We start from the raw sequence: 21,766 nt of genomic DNA, 5'->3' as shown, positions 1-21,766 counted from the left end.
AATTTAAGGTGACCAAATCGATCAAAAAGAATATTTTCTGGTTTGATGTCCCTAAATTAGCGAAGGTATTACTTTTGGATATTACATGGAATCAAATTAGGATACATAAAGTGTCAGGAATACTAAACTAATCTAACATTTTTCGGCAAGATCATTTTGTTCTTTAAATTAAATAAGAGCCAGTCAAGAAAAAGGAAACTCCAAGCAAAGTGATAAAACAGATAAAAAAGAAAAGACAAATCTTAAATGACAAGACATGTACTATATTTAAAAAAGAGGGAAACAAAATATTTGAAACCCTTTTTGTCTTTTTAAAGACATTGCACATAAAAGCTTATTCAGTTTGATTTTAGAGTCTCTAAAATCATAGAGTAGATATAGCAATTAGTTGAATTTTTCCTTATGAATGGAAAATCTAATAAAGCTGGTTCCAAGTATGTATGTTTTAATATTTGTAGGCTTACGACTTTAAATTTTTGTACATGAAAGATTTGTTGGCTAATCCCCCTACAAAAGACATTGTGTAAAACAGATGGTATCTAATTGACAACTCTAAAGTTTAAAAAAAAGGCTTAGAATCGGCCAAGTTTTTTTACTGATTAAAACAAATGTTCTGTTAACATAATTGTTTTTCTATGAAAGATCGTATTTTAGATTAACTGCAAGAATAATTTCTGCTAAACCAAGAAAAATTCAACTCCGGTTATTGTTTTAGAGGACACGTCATAAACATGTCACAACACGTCACTAAAAATTCTGCTGCTTGGATTTGGAATTCACACCGATTCAAGTCTTAACTCGGTCTTATACTGAGTTTTGATTTTGTAGTAAGAGTAAACTCGTTTTGTAGTAAGAGTTAACTTGTTAAATAAGAGCTCGTCTTTGTAGTAAGAGTTAACTTACTTCGTTTTTGCAACGATTCAGAACTTCAATCAGGAAGATCACAGACTGAACTTCTTTAACGATTTATTAAATCCTACCAACGATTAGTCAAAGGAATCAAGAAAAGAAACAGTCTGCAAAAAAATTACTTTTTTAATTGTTTATTTCCTTATCTCTTATATCACTCCGTTAAACTGTTTAAACTTTACCTTTACCACTCCTTCTTTCTTTATTGTGCCTCCTTAAGCAATTTTGTACCCGATATGCCAATATTAGAGAGAGAGAGAGATGAGAGAGAGAGAGGGGGAGAGAGTGAGAGAGAGAGAGGGGGGAGAGAGAGAGGGGGTAGAGAGAGGGGAGAGAAAGAGAGAGAGAGAGAGAGAGAGAGAGAGAGAGAGAGAGAGAGAGAGAGAGAGAGAGAATGTATTTAACAAACAAAGAACAACACAAAAAAAGAAAAATTTGCTAATAAGCCTTATGGCTATTGTGGCTTACTCCAACTAAAAAACAAATCTCTCATCAATGGATTTCACTAAAAAAAAAAAAAAAACACACACACACTTGAGACCCCGTACTATCCTGTTCTATTATAACAATATCATCCTATACTATTTCCCAATTAAAAACCATAAATCATAAAACACCAAAACAATGAAAGCGACCTACGAAAAGTCGGTATATCCTTCTCTCAGTTTTATCATAAGAAAGGGACTCCCATATAAAAGAAAGAACATGGCGAATTGAAAATACGCCTTGTAGACCTACTAACCGGTTTTCTAATTAATGACAAATTCCTTGTCTCATATTCATTCTGATCTCTCTCAGACGCAACTATCAAACATTCAGGTGCATTTTTTATGCAACATATCAAATATAAAAAGAGCCTTATAAAAATTAAAAACATCTGAAACTGATAAAATATTGAATTTTTTATAGCTATCTCTTACTGACATCCGATTATCACAATAAATAAGAACCCGAATCGCCGAATTTTGAAAAGCACGTAATGACTTCAAATGTGTAAAAAGTAGATGGATCGAACAAAAATAAATCAAATAAGGGTGGACAATAGAAAAATATATCAATCTAAGTATATTAACTGGTAAATAATATTTCAACTTTTTTAGAATCCCTACATTCCGAGCAATTTTATATGATATACATTGAATTTAATATGGAAATTCTCTGATTTTTTTTGTTTGTTTAAGAACAATAGATCTTTACCTATGAGCAAATCCCATCTTATGGAGACTGTCAATAGCCAAGGTAAGTTCAGCCATATAGAAACGAGTCATATCCTCTCCTAACACTCTATCCCATTTATCTAAAAGTCCAAGCAAATCTCCACCAGGATGATAGTCCATTACAAGACATAAATACTGAGAGTCTTGAAAAGCATAATGCAAGCGTGTAATCCATGATGACACAGCTTGAGCCATGATATTCCTCTCCTCTTCATAGAAAGTCAACTAGAATAAATAAAAATGCTAACCAGAAATACAATATGATATAAATATAACAATTAATAACATTTTCTAGTGGCTTTTATCATGGCTTTGAACGACCGTTCAACTTATTAGAAGATATTAGCCCTAGTTTTAGCCAAATTCCTTCTTTCAGGAATATTAAAAAAAAATGAATTGTTTAGGAAACAATTTCCAAAGTAATTTGTTATTCTAGATTGAAAATTTTTAGTTTAACACAAAAGTTAAACCCAAAACTCTAAAAATAGATTTGCAAAGCAGAGGCTACATAATATTTCGGGCCAAAAACACAATAATAGCACCATCATGGTATGAATAATCTGTTTCGGTACTCCAATATCCAATACTGAATTCAGGCTGGATCTGACAATAAATATTATGAAGTTCACATAATCTTGTCTTACACTAAAGTGACCCGTTAAGAGGTCAGATGACCAAGTTCATGAAAAAAACTGCGGAAATAATTGAAAGATACAGTTCGTCTCTAGTTTCGGTTATTTTTCGATTATCTTCTAGTTTCGTCTCTAGTAATGCAAGAATTATTTAGTGGGGAAAATGTTAAACCAGTTGTATAAGGAAGTTGATTTAACTTTTACATTTTAAATTAATTTATCTTTTACAATTTTACAACTATATGTTACCCTCTTTTGAGAATTACAGTTTCTCAACATGAATGGTGTTTAATCTTAATAATATATCAACTTGACACAGCAGCTGAACATCCATCTTTCGAAGAGAATGCGCCACAGCGTGGCATTGCTGCCTACAGATTTTCAATATTTTGAATCGATATTTTAGATGTCACAGCATTTCGCGGCACAAAATTTAAAAAACAGCCACTTTGCTCTGGCAAAAATCTTTTTCTACTTAAAAACGGGACTACAAATTTCAATTTCCGTTCAAGTAGCCTTTTCCCGAAATTCTAGGACAATTGGTTCTATATCGACCCCCTGAAAAAAGAAAAAAAAAGCAAATTTACAAACAAACAAAAAAAATCGCATTGGTGTTCATCCTTCTGGAAACAAAAAACAAATCTTACATTTTTCCCTTTGTCTCTTTGGTCCATCGATTTGGCAAATCCGCGTTTCTTCGTTTCGTAAAATGGAATCAATTTTTTTTTTAAATACCACCATTTTCTACGTCAAAATTTTTATTGTCGTTCCATTGCTCTCTCAGACCAAAACTCTCTAAATTTATCTATTTGAGCAAGACTAAGTAACTACAGTCTGATCCACAAATATCTCCAGATATACTAATTTCAGTCCTTGTTCGTGGTCATCTAACTATTTTTCGCCAATGCCTGAATATTTTAAACTAAAATAGTCCAGTGCCAACGAAAATAGCCCAGTGCTATTTTTAGAAACAAAAGGCCTAAATGCCCCTCATTACTAAGCTATTTGTCCGTGTACTAATACGTAAAAGGTAAAGAACACGGCACTGGACTTTACAGTCCCTACCGGTGGTATAGATTTCCGTTTCTTGGCCCTTCAGCCAGGAAGTGCAATGGGGGGCTTGGGGGCCAAACATCCTGGGCTTTCGCACACCCTTCCTGTTTACCTTCCCCAGGTCTCTCCAGGTGCCCATTTAGAGCTGGGTCAACTCTGGCTGAGCTTATAGAGTCACACCACTGACCCCCGTCCCAAACCAAATAATTGGGTACACTAGGATTCGAACCCTCGCCCTCCGGACAAAGGATCCTAAATCAGCGCACCGTATACTAATCTCGTCAAAAATTTATTTAAATGTCTTAGCTGTTGCTACTCCTACTTCTTAACCTTGTCAAGACCCCTCCCCTACCCTAACCCTAAAGCCTGATGATCTACCTTTATCCTAAATACCACCTAATACAATTTCTATTTTGCTGATGTGGATCCTCAATATTATATCATTACACAAACGTCCTTTAGTCACCCTAATATATTATTATTCTGAAGTAGGGTAGTATATACTGCAGGGGTATAAGGTCATACGCATTGCCCATAAACACTATAAATATAAAATCAGAATTGACTATATAAGGTGTATTCTGCCCATATAAAGACCCATGGAAACCGCTTAAAATGCCGTTATTCCGAGCAAATAACATTCTAAGGTCTTGGCGTAAAAGAAACTATTGCTGGGAGAAGCAGAAGGCAGGGTTGGAGGCAAACTTTTACGCAAACACCTAAGACAACACTGTTAACTTAGATATATAGAAAAAAAGATGTAGCTGACAAGTAAACAACCAAGAAAATAATGACATGAACAAATTTATAAAACGAAAGATAAGCACATGACCTTTTTAAAGAAAAGTATCCTGTCGCAGCAGTGAAAAAGATAAATTAGCGAATAATGGAGAATTTAATGTATGCTACAGAGTGTCGTCATACTCATCTCGACTTGCATCTAATTTGAGTTTGTTCTAAGACACAATTGCCAAAACTGTGTCATAATGTCAAGATGACATTAACCACAAGCCATAACCATAACGGTTTCAATGCTTTGTCAAAGCTTCTACAATATTGTATTAATGCAAAAATTAACACAAGCTTCTTGGAAGTTGATTAGAATATTTTTGCTTCATAGTGGAAGATTTACAAATTGAGTTTCCGTTGTAAAAAATTAGTTTGAGGGAGGGGTAAGCTTTGGCCCTGAGGAGGCCGTAGTAACCGTTCCAACCTAAGGTGGCCCGACACAGATAATATGATTCTGACTTCCTTTTGGGAGATTGGGAAATATTATAAGAGGCAAAAAATAGACGAAACAAGCACCGACTTTGCTTATGTATGAACAAGCCTTTAATATTTCTAGGAGGATCGAGGTAATTTGAAATTGAAGCATTGACATTCACAAATGGTGTTCATTAGTAACAGGGGTGTTACCAAAGGCGTTAAATCTTCTTGTTTTTATTTGAGAAACGATCTATGCAAACTTCATAGGTAACTACAGGAGTAAAAAGTTTACATTTCAGCAGTAAAAAGTTTACATTTCTACAATTACTACTATCAACAACTCGGCCAATACAGCTACGCACGCTCCTTTTCCATCCCAATCTATTCAAAGCCTCCCTCTTTACACCCTCCCATGAAGTTCGCACTTCTCTTAAATCTTTCCTTACGACATCATCTCACCACGTTCGGGGGCGACCTGCTTTTCGTTTGGCCCTAGACAGTTGGCCGACAAGGATAATCTTTGACAATATGTCATTCTTCGTCTCGTCCGCAGTTTCAATGGCACTGCTTTTAAATTCTATTTTACAGCTAAATAAACAACCAAAGCAACTTCATCAAGGCTTAGCGACTAAGACGATAATTTCAGCCTCTTGAAGACTTAGTTCAACATAATTCAAAGTAAATATAACAAATGAAACTAGACCAATAGAGTTGGTGTAGATCCTTCGTCAACAAATATTTAAAACATGATCGATGTGCATGGTCTACCCAAATCTTTTTAGAGAAGCTCAAAACAAGATATGGAGGGAATTTATCGGTCTTGACCTTCATCATAGACGGATCTATATTTTTATAAACTATTTTCAGGATGCTTCTGGACAATATGACAAGAAATAGATGAAAAATTGCTTCACAAATACAGAGCCTATAGAATTAACTACACGATCGATTCTAAATTCAAAACCTGGCTCGGATTCGTTTGCTAGTAACTCGTAACCAAGATATAGGGACATGATGATAACTTCAGTTTTAAGTAAGAATAGAAAATATGGGCAGGAAAAAGGGGACTGTACTATACAGCAATACAAATCTCATTAAACAGTTCGTGGTAACGAACTGTAACTAAAGAGTGACTCAGCTCAATAAAAATCGAAACCCTAAAAAAAGTAATTCTAATATCAATAGATACATCAAAAGAAATAACTTATTATGCTGATTAAAAATATATAAGATTCATCAAGTTTAGTGTTACCCATCAAAAGTTACAAGCATGAGAAACTTTACCTGAATTTTAGGGGAAACCCCCTAAAATTCAAGGAATCTTCATGAAAATCACGCCATCATATTCAGCGTACCAGAGAACCCTACTGTAGATGTTCAAGCTCCTACCAGCAAAAATGTCGAATTTTGCTATTTTTGCCAGAAGACAGATCACTGATGAGTGTTTATTTATTTTTGTTTTTTTGTTGTTTTTTTTTAGGGGTGATCGTATTGAAATAATGGCCCCAGAAGATCGGGAGAAGGTGCATTCGAACGGAAATTAAAAGTTCTAGTGCCCTTTTTAAGTGACCAAAAAGACTAGAGGGCAACTGGGCCCCCTCCCACGTCCATTTTCCCCCAAAATTATCTGATCAAAATTTTGAGATAGCCATTTTGTTCAGTACAGTTGAAAGATCAATTAACATGACCTTAGGTGTAAAATTACCCCCCCCCCCCAGTCCGTGGGGAGAGGCCTATAAGTTATGAAATTTGCCCATTGTTTACGCATAGTATTTGTTATTGGGAAGTATACATAAATTTTTCGAGGGGGTAGGGTTGTCCATGGGGTGGACAATAGGGTTTCTATAAAGAGAATCTTCACTGGGGAGGGAAATTTCTGGGGGGGTGAATTTTCCAGGGGAGATTCTTCACTGGAGGAAATTGACAGATTGTGTATATAAAATTTCTCTTTAAATGTCTCACTTAATCGTTGCCAGATTTCTCATGTGGAGATGTTCCGGGGAATTATCCGGGGGCTATTTTCCCCGTGTTTTCATTTCCGGGAAATAATTTCCACGGAAGGGGGTGCTTCTGGAGTGATCGAGAAACCGATTAGAGATCAAAGCTTTATGCAAATGAAAGGATGCTAAGAAGAATTTTGCAGGCTGAATCTTCCACAAGCAATTTTACAGGGGGGGGGGGGGGTACAGAGCCTAGAATCAGTGAACTTTCCAGAGGAAATTTTACACAGGAGGAAAATTTGCCAAAATTAATATACAAATTTTATTTTAATTTTCCATGTACAGTGAGTCAAAATCGAACCTGTATTAGTTGAAAAATGTTCAAAAATTAAATTAAAGAACAGTCTTTTATAACTGAAAGTAAGAGTGACATTAAAACTTAAAACGAACAGAAATTATTCCGTATATGAAAGGGGTTGTCTCCTCCTCAACGCCTCGCTCTTTTTTCTAATGATTTTTATAGTTTTAAAAAGTAGCGTTGTGCCAGAGTCAAGCTTTAGCGTAAAGAGCGAGGCGTTGTTCTTATGCTGAAGTAATTATGTCTTCTGATAAGGATCAGCCCAGACCTTGCACAAGGTCTTATTTTCTATTTATACTACTAGCGGTATCTTTCATTATTTTTTCTCTTCTTTCACTAACTTTTACGTGCTTTCACTATAATTGCTCACAATAAATATATCCAATACTGAAACAAGAATTTAAAACAGCTATGCAGGTTTGCCAATTCATTCAGAAAGAAATTTTTTCAACAGTATTTGCATCATGCGCATGCAAAATCGTTGACAAAGTAAAGAACGATGAGTGTCCCGCTCATCTTTTTTTGTTTTCAAGGTCCTTCATCTAGAACAGATGGTCATAGAATGTTAGGGAAGTGTTCATAAAATCGGAATTTTGGAATGATAGGGCATCGGATCAGAATTTTTGAATACCTATTTTAATCAGAATCGTCCATAAAACTTACCTCCGGAAGTGATAATACGATTTTAGCTCTGGAACCAAAAGCCCTAAATTACGCAAATAATGCACACAAAATATGGGCTTTAAAGAACAAATTTGGTGAAAGGAGGTTAGATACGTTACACCTTGCTGAAATCAATCATGAAAACGATTTTGAAAAAGTATGAATGAAGACTAATGAGCATGAAAACGAAATTCCTATGAGCATCCCATCACTTGAGCAGAAAATGAGCAGAAAACAACTGCTCGAAAAGAAATTCGTAAGAAATTAAAAGTATATCAAATATGTACATAAAAATACTGTAGAAGTCGTATTTGGAATTGCAACTTGTAAAGGGATAAATTCAACTCTTATCGCTTCACTTCGTAAAAGCTGAAATGGTTTATTATGGCTTCCACATATTGATAACTAAGCTAAAGAGCAATACCTGATACTAGAATGAATCAGAACAAAGTAAAACTACATAAAGCAGTATATGGCAAAAAAATGTTTCAACTTTCGCATTAAACCAACATATCTTGAAATCTATAAACCTAATTTATTTTCCAGTGGATGTTTCGGAAGATAAGCTTTTATCAATTATGAGTCCGAGATGTACCCACGATGGAAACTGATAAAGAATATTTTGAAGAAGTAACTTGGCTAATGCAAATACTCATATTTGACTTTCTACTGTAAATTATAAAACTAATTTTATATAATACTAAGCAATACAATTCTTTGAGCACTAATCAAGAACATCAGAAAATGTGTTCCCAACAAGCTCCTCGTCCTTTTTCTCAGAGACTGGAGTTGCCATACCATCCAAAGAATAGGGGTAACTTCAAGAGTGGAAAACTAGCGCTAGTGTTAGCAAAAAAAATTCTGGCACCACATAGCGCTTGGCATTTCTTCGCATTTTTTCAGAACAATGATAAGGCAAAATTAGTTTTACAGGCGTAATTTGCATAATTATTGTAACAATAGGTGCCCGATCTCAGTTTCTCCAAAACCAAATACAATTACAAAGGAGCAAAAAATGTCAGGAAACGCCAAAACGCTTTGACAAGATCCAGTGAAAATCATTAATACACATAAGAAAAACAGAGGATCTGATGAAAGAGCCCTGAATCCCGACCTATGAAGATTGAGGCAATGCTGAAGATAAGACACTATCCAAATCTACTTTTTGGGTTCTTGTCTAGATAATATTTAATCAGGTTGAATGCGAACCCATGCATACAGATTTCCAACTTTCAAAAAAAAATCTGGTAAGACACTGAATCAAAAACTATTTTAAAATCCAGATAAACAGTCTATGAAATTTTCCTCTCCTTTATCCAGACATTTATGATCATATTGAATAGGAACAATTAAAGCGAGTACACTGTAATGCCAAGATTTGAAATCAAACTGGCAAATTGAAAAAAAAATCCGACGGGTCCAAAAAATCATACAATAATTTATAAATGGCTTTTGGGAGTGTTTGAGAAAGTACTGATACAATAGAAATCGGCTGGCTACAAGGACAATCCCTTTTATGAAGTGAGATTACCCTCAATTTAAAATTTATGTAATTCATGTCCGTTTTCAAATTCATTGTTTCATGTCCATTTCAAGTTCCGGCTTCATTATTTACTTTGATTGCTGTACGTTTTGAGTTTCATATCCTCGTTGATAGTAATTTTTGCTCATTAGTATCTTACATAGATTTATTTCTGATTATTTTAAGTTTTAAATTCGCAGATTAATTTTCAAGAAATCTTTCTAAAGTTTAACATTTTAAAGCTGTTTAATTACTGTAATAGCTCTAAACTACGTTTGAAAGAAAAGAATCTATAGATAAAAAAAGAACAAATTTGTATCGTTTTTACTTTTCTGTTGTTTGATTGTAACTATTGACCAAAAAATCACAGATATGAAACTAGAACTGCAAATTGCTTGCCGGCCTAATGTTTCTTTGAAAGAAAAATGGCAATCGAAAAGATATGCACAATTCTGTTCAATGTCCAAAAAAGATGCACGAAGATTAATTTTACTTTATTAAGTAATAAATTAAAATTCCTCACTTTCTATGTTTTATTAAGGAATGATGATATCTTTAGTTAACCAAAAAGGAATTAACTTCAGTTGCCTAGAAATCAAGTTCTTATTCCTAAGCTTGGGTGAAAAGGAAAAGAATCATTCCTTAATAAAACAAGAAAATTTTGTTTATTCCTCTGTAGTCCACTCAAGGTAACTCATTTGCCTAATAAAATAGACAGTAAGTAATTAACTGGAATGAGGGTTTCTCAATAAAAACACACCTTTAGTTTAAGAGCTATTCACCGTATTAAAAAAAAATCTGACTGTTCCTTTTTCGTTCTTTCACTGTAATTATTGACAAAAAAATCAAATATTGGAACCCTAAATTCAAAATGCTGTACCAGCCTAGTTTTCCATTAAAAAAAAATGGAGTTTCACGAGATTTTTATAACATTAGCATATTCAAATAAAAGTAATTAGAAATAAACTAAAGCCAACGTATGAAAAAGTAAAAAAAAACACTTTTGGTCTATCCTAATTGGGATCTTTTAATTTGTCTCAGTCTTTCGAGAAAGTATTAGAACCTCTAATATGTGGTTTATGAACCAGGAAACCACAAGCCTTTTAGCAAAGTCTTTAAAGAACTAGAAAATGATCCCACTTCATTCGTAAAAAAGTTAAGGATAACTGAAATTAACAGGCTATTTTATTTTGAGAAGTAATCTCAGGTTTCTTTTTTTACTTGCCAATTGTCAGGAAGGATAGGAAAATAAAAAATGTAAAAAAAAAAAAATGTACTTACGTCTTGTGATGCCAAAATATCGTCTTTTTTTAGGACTTTCATTGCATAAACATCCCCGCTTGATTTTTCTCGAACAAGTTTAACCAAACCAAAGTGACCACGTCCAATGACCCGTTCAATATTGAAGTCGTCGATGGTTACTCTAAGATTTTTAATGTAAGCAACGAAGGGTTCGACTGAAAAATAATCGAAACACTGAACAAGCTTGACCCAAGTATAAACGAAACCAGAAATGAGTTCGTACAAAAAAAAAATTGAGGATCTCTAAACCAAGAATATCAACGACAAATAACTCGGCTTATTACAAAATATTTACGTTTACTGCCCATATGGATTCAGCAGCGGTTATGTTTCTGCCTTAAAAAGTATACACTCAATAACAATTGGCTTGAACAATCCAAGCTCGGCAACACCCCCATTAACAACGCATTTCATTAGGCTTGTATCCCTTAAAAGTATCAATGACATGAAAATAAAAACATTTTTTACCCACTGAACCCATCTTAGGTCAATCCATAATTGAAATCGTGATTTTCTAAGATTTTCCTTTTGGTTGTTCCAAAATTACGAATTTTTTGGGGCAGTACCACATTTTCGCCAGTGGCACACTGTTGATTCATGAAAATAATTGGGCAAAACTGATCAGTTAAGTTCGATAACATTTTTCGGCCATAAAAATTCAAACTTTAACAATCTCCTGACTTCCAAAGAGAACTACACCTACAAGGGAAGCTATACCTTATGAAGCTGCACTCGGCCGTATGTTTTCAGCTTATTTTCACTGACTTTCAACCTCATTTCTTTTATATTTGGCACCAACAACTGTCAAAACTTAATAATCGCACATGGTGTTCATCTTAATAAAAAACTGAATTCCCGGTTTTCCATAAATTTAAAGATATGTATGGCTATGTAAGTTTCTGCTCAAACAATTCATTAATATTTCATTTACGCTGTCCTTGTTACTCCAAAGTATTTTGGCACTATGCAATACTATCTGTTGGTCCCTTTGGTACTAGCAAAATATTACGATGTTAAAACTTGTGGTAAATATATAGCTTTGATGTCTTATGTCTTGCCTCATATAGTAGCACCACTTTGGTTTTGTCATTTTTTTCTAAGTCGCCGATTCCGATTCATCGCAAGAAAGCGGTGGGATTCTAGCCTATGCTGTTCTTGTGAAAAATATGAACCTTAATGAATAGGAAATTATCATTTTTGAAGGTTGATTATAATTGTAACCTCAGGCCCCAAAGGATTTGTTTTTCCTCTGTCCTTGAACTAGAGCTTACAGTGTACCAGCTGAAATGGAATTTATACAGTGTCGGAAAAGACTATTTGAAGCAGTTCCGTCTTCTTCAATACATGTTTCTTCTTTGGAGTCGAAAGCTCAATTCTAGATGACAAGCAGACAGGCACCAGTTTCAAAAGGAAGTTAGAATATAATCAAAATGTGCAGCTACTCTGTGTCCCCTAGCCAAAATATATTCTAGAGGCCGAAAAAGGACCATTTTCCCACAAAAAGTGCTGCCATCTAATGTTGTTGGTCATTTCTGCTTGTGATTTTGGCTGAGTCTGTTGTTTAATTTTCTGCATTTAGCCAACTCCCTTTACCAACTTCTTTTTTAGCAGAACGATAGGCATGTTTTTCCTTGTTTGTGCAGGAATTCATGCAAGGATCACCGATCTATATGAAAGAAAACTGCAAGTGGAAACAGGGCCCCTTCAAAATACCTCCCTACCGCCTACGCCTCGTCTAAAATTAAAGACTGAATAATAAAATTTTCCTAAAAATGTAAATATACTCCAACACATATCTTCTTAAGTAGAAAAACTTTAAAAGTCTTTACGAGTATTCCTACAATAAAACATAATAAAACTATATCAATTGAAAACCTCACAGAACTTAAATAAGAAACTTTTTGAAGAAAAAGCTGTTCCATAGAAATGTAAAGAATAATACCGTAAAAAATTACAATGTGAATTACGACACAGAGAAAATACGATACATGACAGAGCTACGTACAGAAATTGCTTTGAATTTACAAACGAAACTTAGTACGAGCGGAATTCAAAAGAAATAATCAAACCAAACTTAAAACGAAGGGAATTTGCGATGATTAATAAATGAAAATTATGACGAACAGAGATTAAGTAGAACAATCAAGTTAAATTTAAAATGAACAGAAATTACCACGACTGGAAATAAACAGAAACAACCACAAATGAGAATGGAAATTTTTTTTTTTTTTTTTTTTTTTTCAAGGTTAGTAGAAAATAATCAGATTATTAATCAGGCTTGTAGCAGAAAAGCAATCAGTTAATTAGAAAAAATACACAAGTGACTTTCAATCTAGCTTTACTATTTTAAAATGACACTTTATCCGCTCCTACTTTTCCAATCAATTTCATTTCATTCAAAAGTACAGAAAACTGAAGTCTAAATACAACTCTGAAAACACCAATCGATAATTTTAAAGCAATTTATTTAGTTTGTAGTGTAACGCAAAAGGTTACCTAAAATCGTGCTTTCCGGCAATCCAACCAAGGTCAAACATAAAGCAAGATTTCCTCGAATGAGTAGAAAGGCGATAAGAAAAGATTTAAAGAAAGTAGCAACTTCATGGAATAGGGTGAAGAGTGAAACTCTGAAAATAGTGGGTTGAGTACCCAGCCCTGTAATGTTCGTTTCATACGGCTTGGAGCTCCGACGGTTTGTCAGTTGTAGTATTATAGCAAATGATATTCTAGCCTTTAGGGTGTCTGAGAGGGGGGGGGGGTCCCCTTTTTATTTGTGGTAACCTGCGCTCGTTTTAAGTCTAGTCTCCTCGTTAATTGGAATTTTCGCTTATTTGAGCTTCACTTACTTATTCATAGTGATTTTGGTTCATTTTTAGTAGGGCTTGATTATAAAGTTTACCCCTGTCGATCGCACCTACTATTTTATTGTCTCTCTCATCCTCCCTTTCTACTAGTGTTGCAGTTCGTTTGCCATTTGAATGGCATGTTCAGGATATTGTTGAATATAATAAAGTTAAAACAACAACTGCGTTATAAACTCAGCTTAATTTATATAGGATGGGGCATCTGAAAGCAAATATAAATCAAATTCATATAAATAAGAAAATTGATTTCACTAATCATTTTAATGAAATGATATCATCATTTATGGCAATGTATTCATTCAGAGCTTAAATTTACTGTCAGAGATGTGTTACTCTTTGCTGATCGATTTCGAGCTCCACTTGAATACCTCCTATCCCACAACAACAACAGGAAGACTGTTCTTGAGTTCCAGTACTAAACATGAGGAAAATCCATAATTAAAAATAAAGATGGGTTCAAAAATTACAATGGTAAGGATAGAGAAAAGAACTATTGTTTTTTGTAACTAACTATCAAAAGAAAAACTTACATTTCTCCAAAAATCCAGAGACAAATTTGTCATGTTTTTCATTCTTGCCTTTTAAGTTGTCATAAAAAGTGACCAATATGTCCAAGAGAACCTCTTTTGGTGAATAGTTCCTAGTTGCAAGCAAATTAGTAGCTTTCCCTTGGAAAACCTGTTGGAAACACTTCTGGCGTGCAAATATGGATTCGGAATAAGCCATATTTCATTAATTCTTCTTGAAAATCTGAAAAAAAAGTAAATAAAATACATTACTCATAGAAAAGATGGACGTATAAATCCCTTCTAATCCTGGAAATTACTCATTTTTTCTACATAAGGGGTTCATTTATAAACTATGCAAACACTGAAGAAAAATGAGTGGAGAAGGAAAGCTAAATGCCTTCTCAAAGTTAAATCCCTACTAGTCCAGGAAGGGAACGATTTGACCGGGAACAAATTGCAATAGAAATGATTCTTTCACTACCCATCTCAGGAAAATGCGCTGATTCCAAATATGCAAAGTTTGCTCATCTAGCTGTTTCACAAATAGGTTTTTTTTTTTTTAGATTGCGGTTGATTTTGAGGAGGTGAAATTCGTGTTTCCATATAAAGGCGTACAACAAAAGAATTGATATCTAGAATAGGGTTCTAGATCACGGTGAGTATGAAAATCACCTTTATTTGAACCTAAAATTAAAACTTTCATTTATCTTTTTAGGTTGAACGATGAATATATAGCAAACTACTAAAAATTATGTTTTTGAGGTTGAGGTTGATTTTGAGGATGTAAAATTCATGTTTTCATATAAAGGCGTACAACAACAGAATTGATGTCTAGAATAGGGTACTAGATCACGGTGAGTATGAAAATCACCTTCATTTGAACGTAAAATTAAAACTTTCATTTTTCTTTTTAGGTCGAAGGATGAATATGTAGCAAACTACTAAAAATTATGTTTTTGAGGTTGAGGTTGATTTTGAGGATGTAAAATTCATGTTTTCATATAAAGGCGTACAACAACAGAATTGATGTCTAGAATAGGGTACTAGATCACGGTGAGTATGAAAATCACCTTTATTTGAACTTAAAATTAAAACTTTCATTTATCTTTTTAGGTTGAAGGATGAATATATAGCAAACTACTGAAAATTATGTTTTTGAGGTTGAGGTTGATTTTGAGGATGTAAAATTCATGTTTTCATATAAAGGCGTACAACAACAGAATTGATGTCTAGAATAGGGTACTAGATCACGGTGAGTATGAAAATCACCTTCATTTGAATGTAGAATTAAACTTTCATTTGTCTTTTTAGGTTGAACGATGAATATATAGCAAACTACTAAAAATTATGTTTTTGAGGTTGAGGTTGATTTTGAGGATGTAAAATTCATGTTTTCATATAAAGGCGTACAACAACAGAATTGATGTCTAGAATAGGGTACTAGATCACGGTGAGTATGAAAATCACCTTTATTTGAACTTAAAAATAAAACTTTCATTTATCTTTTTAGGTTGAACGATGAATATATAGCAAACTACTGAAAATTATGTTTTTGAGGTTGATGTTGATTTTGAGGATGTAAAATTCATGTTTTCATATAAAGGCGTACAACAACAGAATTGATGTCTAGAATAGGGTTCTAGATCACGGTGAGTATGAAAATCACCTTTATTTGAACCTAAAATTAAAACTTTCATTTATCTTTTTAGGTTGAACGATGAATATATAGCAAACTACTGATAATTATGTTTTTGAGGTTGATGTTGATTTTGAGGATGTAAAATTCATGTTTTCATATAAAGGCGTACAACAACAGAATTGATGTCTAGAATAGGGTTCTAGATCACGGTGAGTATGAAAATCACCTTTATTTGAACATAAAATTAAAACTTTCATTTATCTTTTTAGGTTGAACAATGAATATATAGCAAACTACTGAAAATTATGTTTTTGAGGTTGATGTTGATTTTGAGGATGTAAAATTCATGTTTTCATATAAAGGCGTACAACAACAGAATTGATGTCTAGAATAGGGTTCTAGATCACAATGAGTATGAAAATCACCTTTATTTGAACCTAAAATTAAAACTTTCATTTATCTTTTTAGGTTGAACGATGAATATATAGCAAACTACTGAAAATTATGTTTTTGAGGTTGATGTTGATTTTGAGGATGTAAAATTCATGTTTTCATATAAAAGCGTACAACAACAGAATTGATGTCTAGAATAGGGTACTAGATCACGGTGAGTATGAAAATCACCTTTATTTGAACGTAAAATTAAAACTTTCATTTGTCTTTTTAGGTTGAATGATGAATATATAGCAAACTACTATAAATTATGTTTTTGAGGTTGAGGTTGATTTTGAGGATGTAAAATTCATGTTTTCATATAAAGGCGTACAACAACAGAATTGATGTCTAGAATAGGGTACTAGATCACGGTGAGTATGAAAATCACCTTTATTTGAACTGAAAATTTAAACTTTCATTTATCTTTTTAGGTTGAACGATGAATATATAGCAAACTACTGAAAATTATGTTTTTGAGGTTGATGTTGATTTTGAGGATGTAAAATTCATGTTTTCATATAAAGGCGTACAACAACAACAGAATTGATGTCTAGAATAGGGTTCTAGATCACGGTGAGTATGAAACTCACCTTTATTTGAACGTAAAATTAAAACTTTCATTTGTCTTTTTAGGTTGAACGATGAATATATAGCAAACTACTAAAAATTATGTTTTTGAGGTTGAGGTTGATTTTGAGGATGTAAAATTCATGTTTTCATATAAAGGCGTACAACAACAGAATTGATGTCTGGAATAGGGTACTAGATCACGGTGAGTATGAAAATCACCTTTATTTGAACGTAAAATTAAAACTTTCATTTATCTTTTTAACCCTTTCAGTCACGAATTTTAGCCTGGAAGGTCAAAATTATGAGAGTAGCGAAAGTCAACCATGTGATGGATAAGTACTTACCAGGAATTTTTTCAGATTTTTTTCTGAACGTCTTCTTTCTTTTCCACCATGTACTTGAGCAAGGACAGTGTGACCAAATTTATTCAAATACAGTATAAAACCAATGAAAAACTGAGACTTCAAATATAGTACAAAAAACGAGAAACTGAATTGACAATGATCCTTTTACGTTTCTTTAGGTTTGTGAAACTGTGCGAAACAGTTTCGCGATTCTTCCAGGCAAAGTGGGACGTTGCACTTGGTACACATGAACCTAGTCTTCATGATACAGGGGGCATTTTTACACCTGTTTTGGGCGGCAAATTTTTCTGGCCAATGAGCAAAGGAATCTTTCTTCACGGCGGAGCAGGGCCTACGAAATTTGAGTTTTCGTTTCCTACGATTTTCGGCAACCGAGTCTTCTTCATCACTCTCCTCCTCTTCGCTTGAAGGAAGAGATCTGGGTCGGCCTCTTCTTCTAGGAGTGTCTTCAGACATAATGAGAGTCTCTGCTATGTCGAGTCGGAAGGTGAACGAATCGACAATGTTCTTTTGTCTCATATTCTGTGCCTTGCAAATCTCGACATATTCAAGCCAACTGTTGACTACAGCAAGATCGATCAAATGGAATACGAGTCTCAAAGTCCATTTTTTTGATCGAATGAGGGTCCTATAGTAGGATACCATCTGGTCAAGCTTATCAACCCCACCCATACTCAGGTTATAAGCCGCAATAGCTTCCGGCTGCGTCACTTGTACCTCTGTCTTCGTTTTCTTACACCACTTCATCACGTTTTTTACGTTGCCGCTTCCAATCATGTTAGAAGCGACTATCACCGATCTACAGTCCATCCACTTGATCAGACATACTTCTCCACTCACTAGCTCGTGGAACGCCCCCTTCCTTTCTTTTTCAGAGACGTATCAGATTCCAACTTTGCGCCAAGAACTCTATTCGCTCTGATCGTGCCGGTGCCATACATACTTTTCCGTTCAAGCTCTTCAAGGAGCGGAATACTCGTAAAAAAGTTGTCAAAGAATATTTTCGTATGCGGGCGAAGCTGGACGCGACCAGCAAGAGCTAGTACCATTCCAGGTCCCAGTCCGAACTGCTTCTGCTCTTCCGTCAGGATAGTTTTCTTACCCTGGTAAACATCAAAAGTGAGTATGATGCCGTTACTGTTACAAAGCATAAAGATTTTTATGCCCCACGGTGTTGGCTTCCCCCTGATATACTGTTTTATGTCCAATGCACCGGTGTACGGCACCATTTGCTCGTCGACTGATACATACTCAGAAGGTACGATGCTTTCTGTCTTTTTCAGGACCCGGTCTATAACCGGACGAACCTTCCATACGCGCTCGGTGTTCTCCGGGTCTTTAGAGAGGATATCTACCAGATGAAACAAATTTCGGAGACGCGAAAACCTATTGAAGTTCATGGCGTCTGCTATTAGAGGTATCCGAGTCCGACTACCCCAGTACATGCGATACCTTGGGAATTTAAAAGCACTCATCGCTATATGAACACCTATGAACCTTCTTATTTCAGAGGCTGTTGTACCCAAACTTGAGCCGGTTTTCTGTACAGAATAAAGATTGGTCATCTCGGCGGCTAACTCATAAAATTCACTATCAAAATATTCTTTGAAGTAGTCTATAGGCTCCTCGGGACCAAGTGGCGGCGGCGCCGGGTCGGCATTGTTGATAACTTTCGAGAAGATCGCATTCTTCCATACGAGTCTGCGTTTTCGATTTTTCGGAGGCGGGGGGAGGAGCGGCTCATCATCCTCAACTTCCGATAATGAATCTTCATCCGTATCGTGTGGCTGCGATAGATTTACTGACGCCCAATCTTCACCTTCGTCATCTGAGTTTGGTAGGTCCGATAACTCTGAAAGGTCTGAGTCGATCGCGTCCAAGACATTCAGTATGTCAGCGTGACGAACTCGACGTGGTCGATCATTGGATGGACCTGGAAAAGAAGATAGTGAGTCGCTTTTACAGAATATCGACTTGACAGGAAAAATTTATCACTGATTTTTTCAAATAATAATACCAAAAGTATGTTCCTCTGACTGTACCATATATGCTGCTATTGAACTAGAAAAGTTAGTATCAAGTCACACTGTCCTTACCCAAGAACACGCTACTTCGAAAAAATCTGCGGCATCTATCCAACGCACTAGCGAGGTAAACTTTTTTATAGATGGGGTAACTAACTGAAAAGGACAAATGAACCCCTTTTTTCGCGTATTTTCATGGTAAATCTGGTAAAAAAAATGCATGAAAACATACCTGGTAGATCCATTCTTTCGAGTACGGATGTGCAACAACTTCAAAATACTGCTAAAAATCAGAATTTAGCATCATCGGTTTGAAACTTCGCCAGTGTCTTTTCGCATTACTTATTATTATGGAGCGCATACTCGAGTATCGCTGCCACCTACAGGGTCCAAGAAGACCAAGCGAAGCTGTGATGTTCTCATGTGAGAACATGGTGACTGAAAGGGTTAAGTTGAACGATGAATATATAGCAAACTACTAAAAATTATGTTTTTGAGGTTGATGTTGATTTTGAGGATGTAAAATTCATGTTTTCATATAAAGGCGTACAACAACGAAATTAATGTCTAAAATAGGGTACTAGATCATCACGATTATGCAAATCACCTTATTTGAATGTAAAATTAGAACTTTCATCTAAATATTCCATCAGTTTCATAACCCTTTTGCGACTGACGGGACCTAACAATTCCAAATACGCTGCGAATACAGTACTGACCTTCGATCAGCCATTTTACTGGAAAGCTCTTACCATTATTGCTGCCGAGACGGATGCAAGTCCTATAAAAAAAAATCGTCCTGTGGCTGGATGGCTTCCACACACTCATGAGTTACATTGGGGCTGTTGGACAGATTATGGAGGGTTCTGGACTTCAAGACACGTTGGAAAATAATATATGCACCAAATTCTATTCTAAAAATCATTTCTGGGAGAGCCTATTTCAGCGCTATACGAGGACACATACTTACTGACTGGTCACTGAATACACTATCCTTCGCTGAGCTTTACAGTAATAAGGATGCTGCCAATTCAGCAGACACGGAAAAAATATTCAGTACCTCCGACGAGCTTATGGAGTTCTTCACTGTTTATCTTGGTGCATTGGAAGGTCACACAGACATGCGAAGTATAGAGGAAAATCTGTCCCTGGCAAAAGTCGCCAAGAAATTTTTTCTCTTAAACAGTCACTTTCGGAAAAGTCACGTACGGCGAAACTGTGGATACAATATATGGAAATGATAGACATACTGAAGAACTTCATCCAAGCAGAGCGTATGGGGAACTGGGATTTTCATCTTCAGGCAGTTGAAGCTATGTTGCCGTATTTTGCAGCGTCCAACCACTTCCTATATACAAAGTCTGCCAGGGTGTACCTGCAAAATATGAAACAGCTGGAAACTACCAATCCCGACGTGTTTGACAATTTTCAGAACGGGAGCCATGCTATCCGCAGATCCAAAAAATTTTGAGCGGGCCTGTCGTCAGATCTGGTCATTGAGCAGGTCCTCATGCGCTCGTTGAAAACTAACGGTAGTCTTACAAGGGGAAGCAGCATGAGTGAGTTGCAGAGGCTGACTTGGTTACTCTCAGCACCAACTTGTAGTGCAATTAATTCGTCGATGCGAACTTTTGCTAAGGTCCAATACGGGACTAGCAAACAGCACAAAAAAGTTCTAGAGACCAGGATTGAACATGACACACATGAAATTACCATGCCCCTTTACTTTCTTACTGAAAGTACCCCTCTTGCAGAAGAACAAATTATTTGAAAAATCACTTCTGGAGCTACGACCAATGAAAATTTCTGCATTGACACAACTAGATGCGTCGGACAAGCAATCATGGGTACTAAGGCAGGATAAAACGTCAATACGTACACATTTAAGAAACAGTTTGTAACAGGAATGATTGCTAATAAAGCTGCAACAGTTATTGACGGACAGTCAGTTGCCGTTGATCCAGCATTCATGTTTCAGCGGCTGGTGACAGTTGCTGGAAATAGCTAAGATGATTTGGAGTCATACTTTAAGTATGAATTGTGTTCACCGCCTCCGTCACTTTTTGAAGCAAACGGACTTCCACAAACAGCCAATAAGCCTGCCCTTGCCGATGCGATGTGGCGTCTAGTTGCAGAGCAGCAGCCAAAAACTGAAGACTTCGTTAAAGATTTCAGTGACAAGCATATAGTTCTCGATGGTGGGCCACTGCTTCAGCTAATTCCTTGGGAAAAAAAAAACTCAACTTATGATAGTATCTGCCAGAAGTACGTTGACTAGGTTGCACGGAAATACGGGGCGCAAAGGACGTCGGTGGTTTTCGACGGATACGACCAAGCACCTTCAATCAGACATCACCCATTTGAGACGGAAAGGGAAACGATCGTGCCCGCAGATCCATTTTAGCAGGAATATGGTCTGTTCTACAAAGAAAGAAGTGTTCCTAAGCAACTTCAAGAATAAGCAAGCAATCATAACCATGACCAGTGAGTACCTGACCAAAGCTGGGTGTCAGGTATACCAAGCAGAAGGGGACGCTGATCTTCTCATTGTTCTAACC

The 21,766-nt window shown here is 35.5% G+C and overlaps 1 protein-coding gene across 3 annotated transcripts in view; it reads right to left on the bottom strand.

Annotated features, from left to right (window-relative positions):
• Nucleotides 1-21,766, bottom strand: part of sti (citron rho-interacting kinase sticky) — a 157,328-nt gene that overhangs the window by 90,475 nt on the left and 45,087 nt on the right. For 2 of the 3 annotated variants that reach the window (XM_089089600.1, XM_089089601.1), the window contains exons 2-5: nt 14,197-14,416; nt 10,782-10,957; nt 2,107-2,351; nt 1-51 (exon numbers count right to left, since the gene is read on the bottom strand). The exon at nt 1-51 is cut by the window's left edge and continues 145 nt beyond it. In XM_089089600.1, the coding sequence (XP_088945726.1) occupies nt 1-51; nt 2,107-2,351; nt 10,782-10,957; nt 14,197-14,392 (668 nt within the window). In that variant the 5' untranslated portion in view covers nt 14,393-14,416. Of the gene's footprint in view, nt 52-2,106; nt 2,352-8,402; nt 8,470-10,781; nt 10,958-14,196; nt 14,417-21,766 lie in introns of those variants that run through there. The other variant, XM_089089602.1, reaches the window with a different exon arrangement.

The sequence above is a fragment of the Artemia sp. Qi Xiang Cuo genome, chromosome 5 (assembly GCF_049724085.1).
Source record: "Artemia sp. Qi Xiang Cuo chromosome 5, ASM4972408v1, whole genome shotgun sequence".
NCBI lineage: Eukaryota > Metazoa > Arthropoda > Branchiopoda > Anostraca > Artemiidae > Artemia > Artemia sp. Qi Xiang Cuo.
Note: the sequence above shows the minus strand (reverse complement) of the source record. Positions and strands in the feature narration are given on the sequence as shown.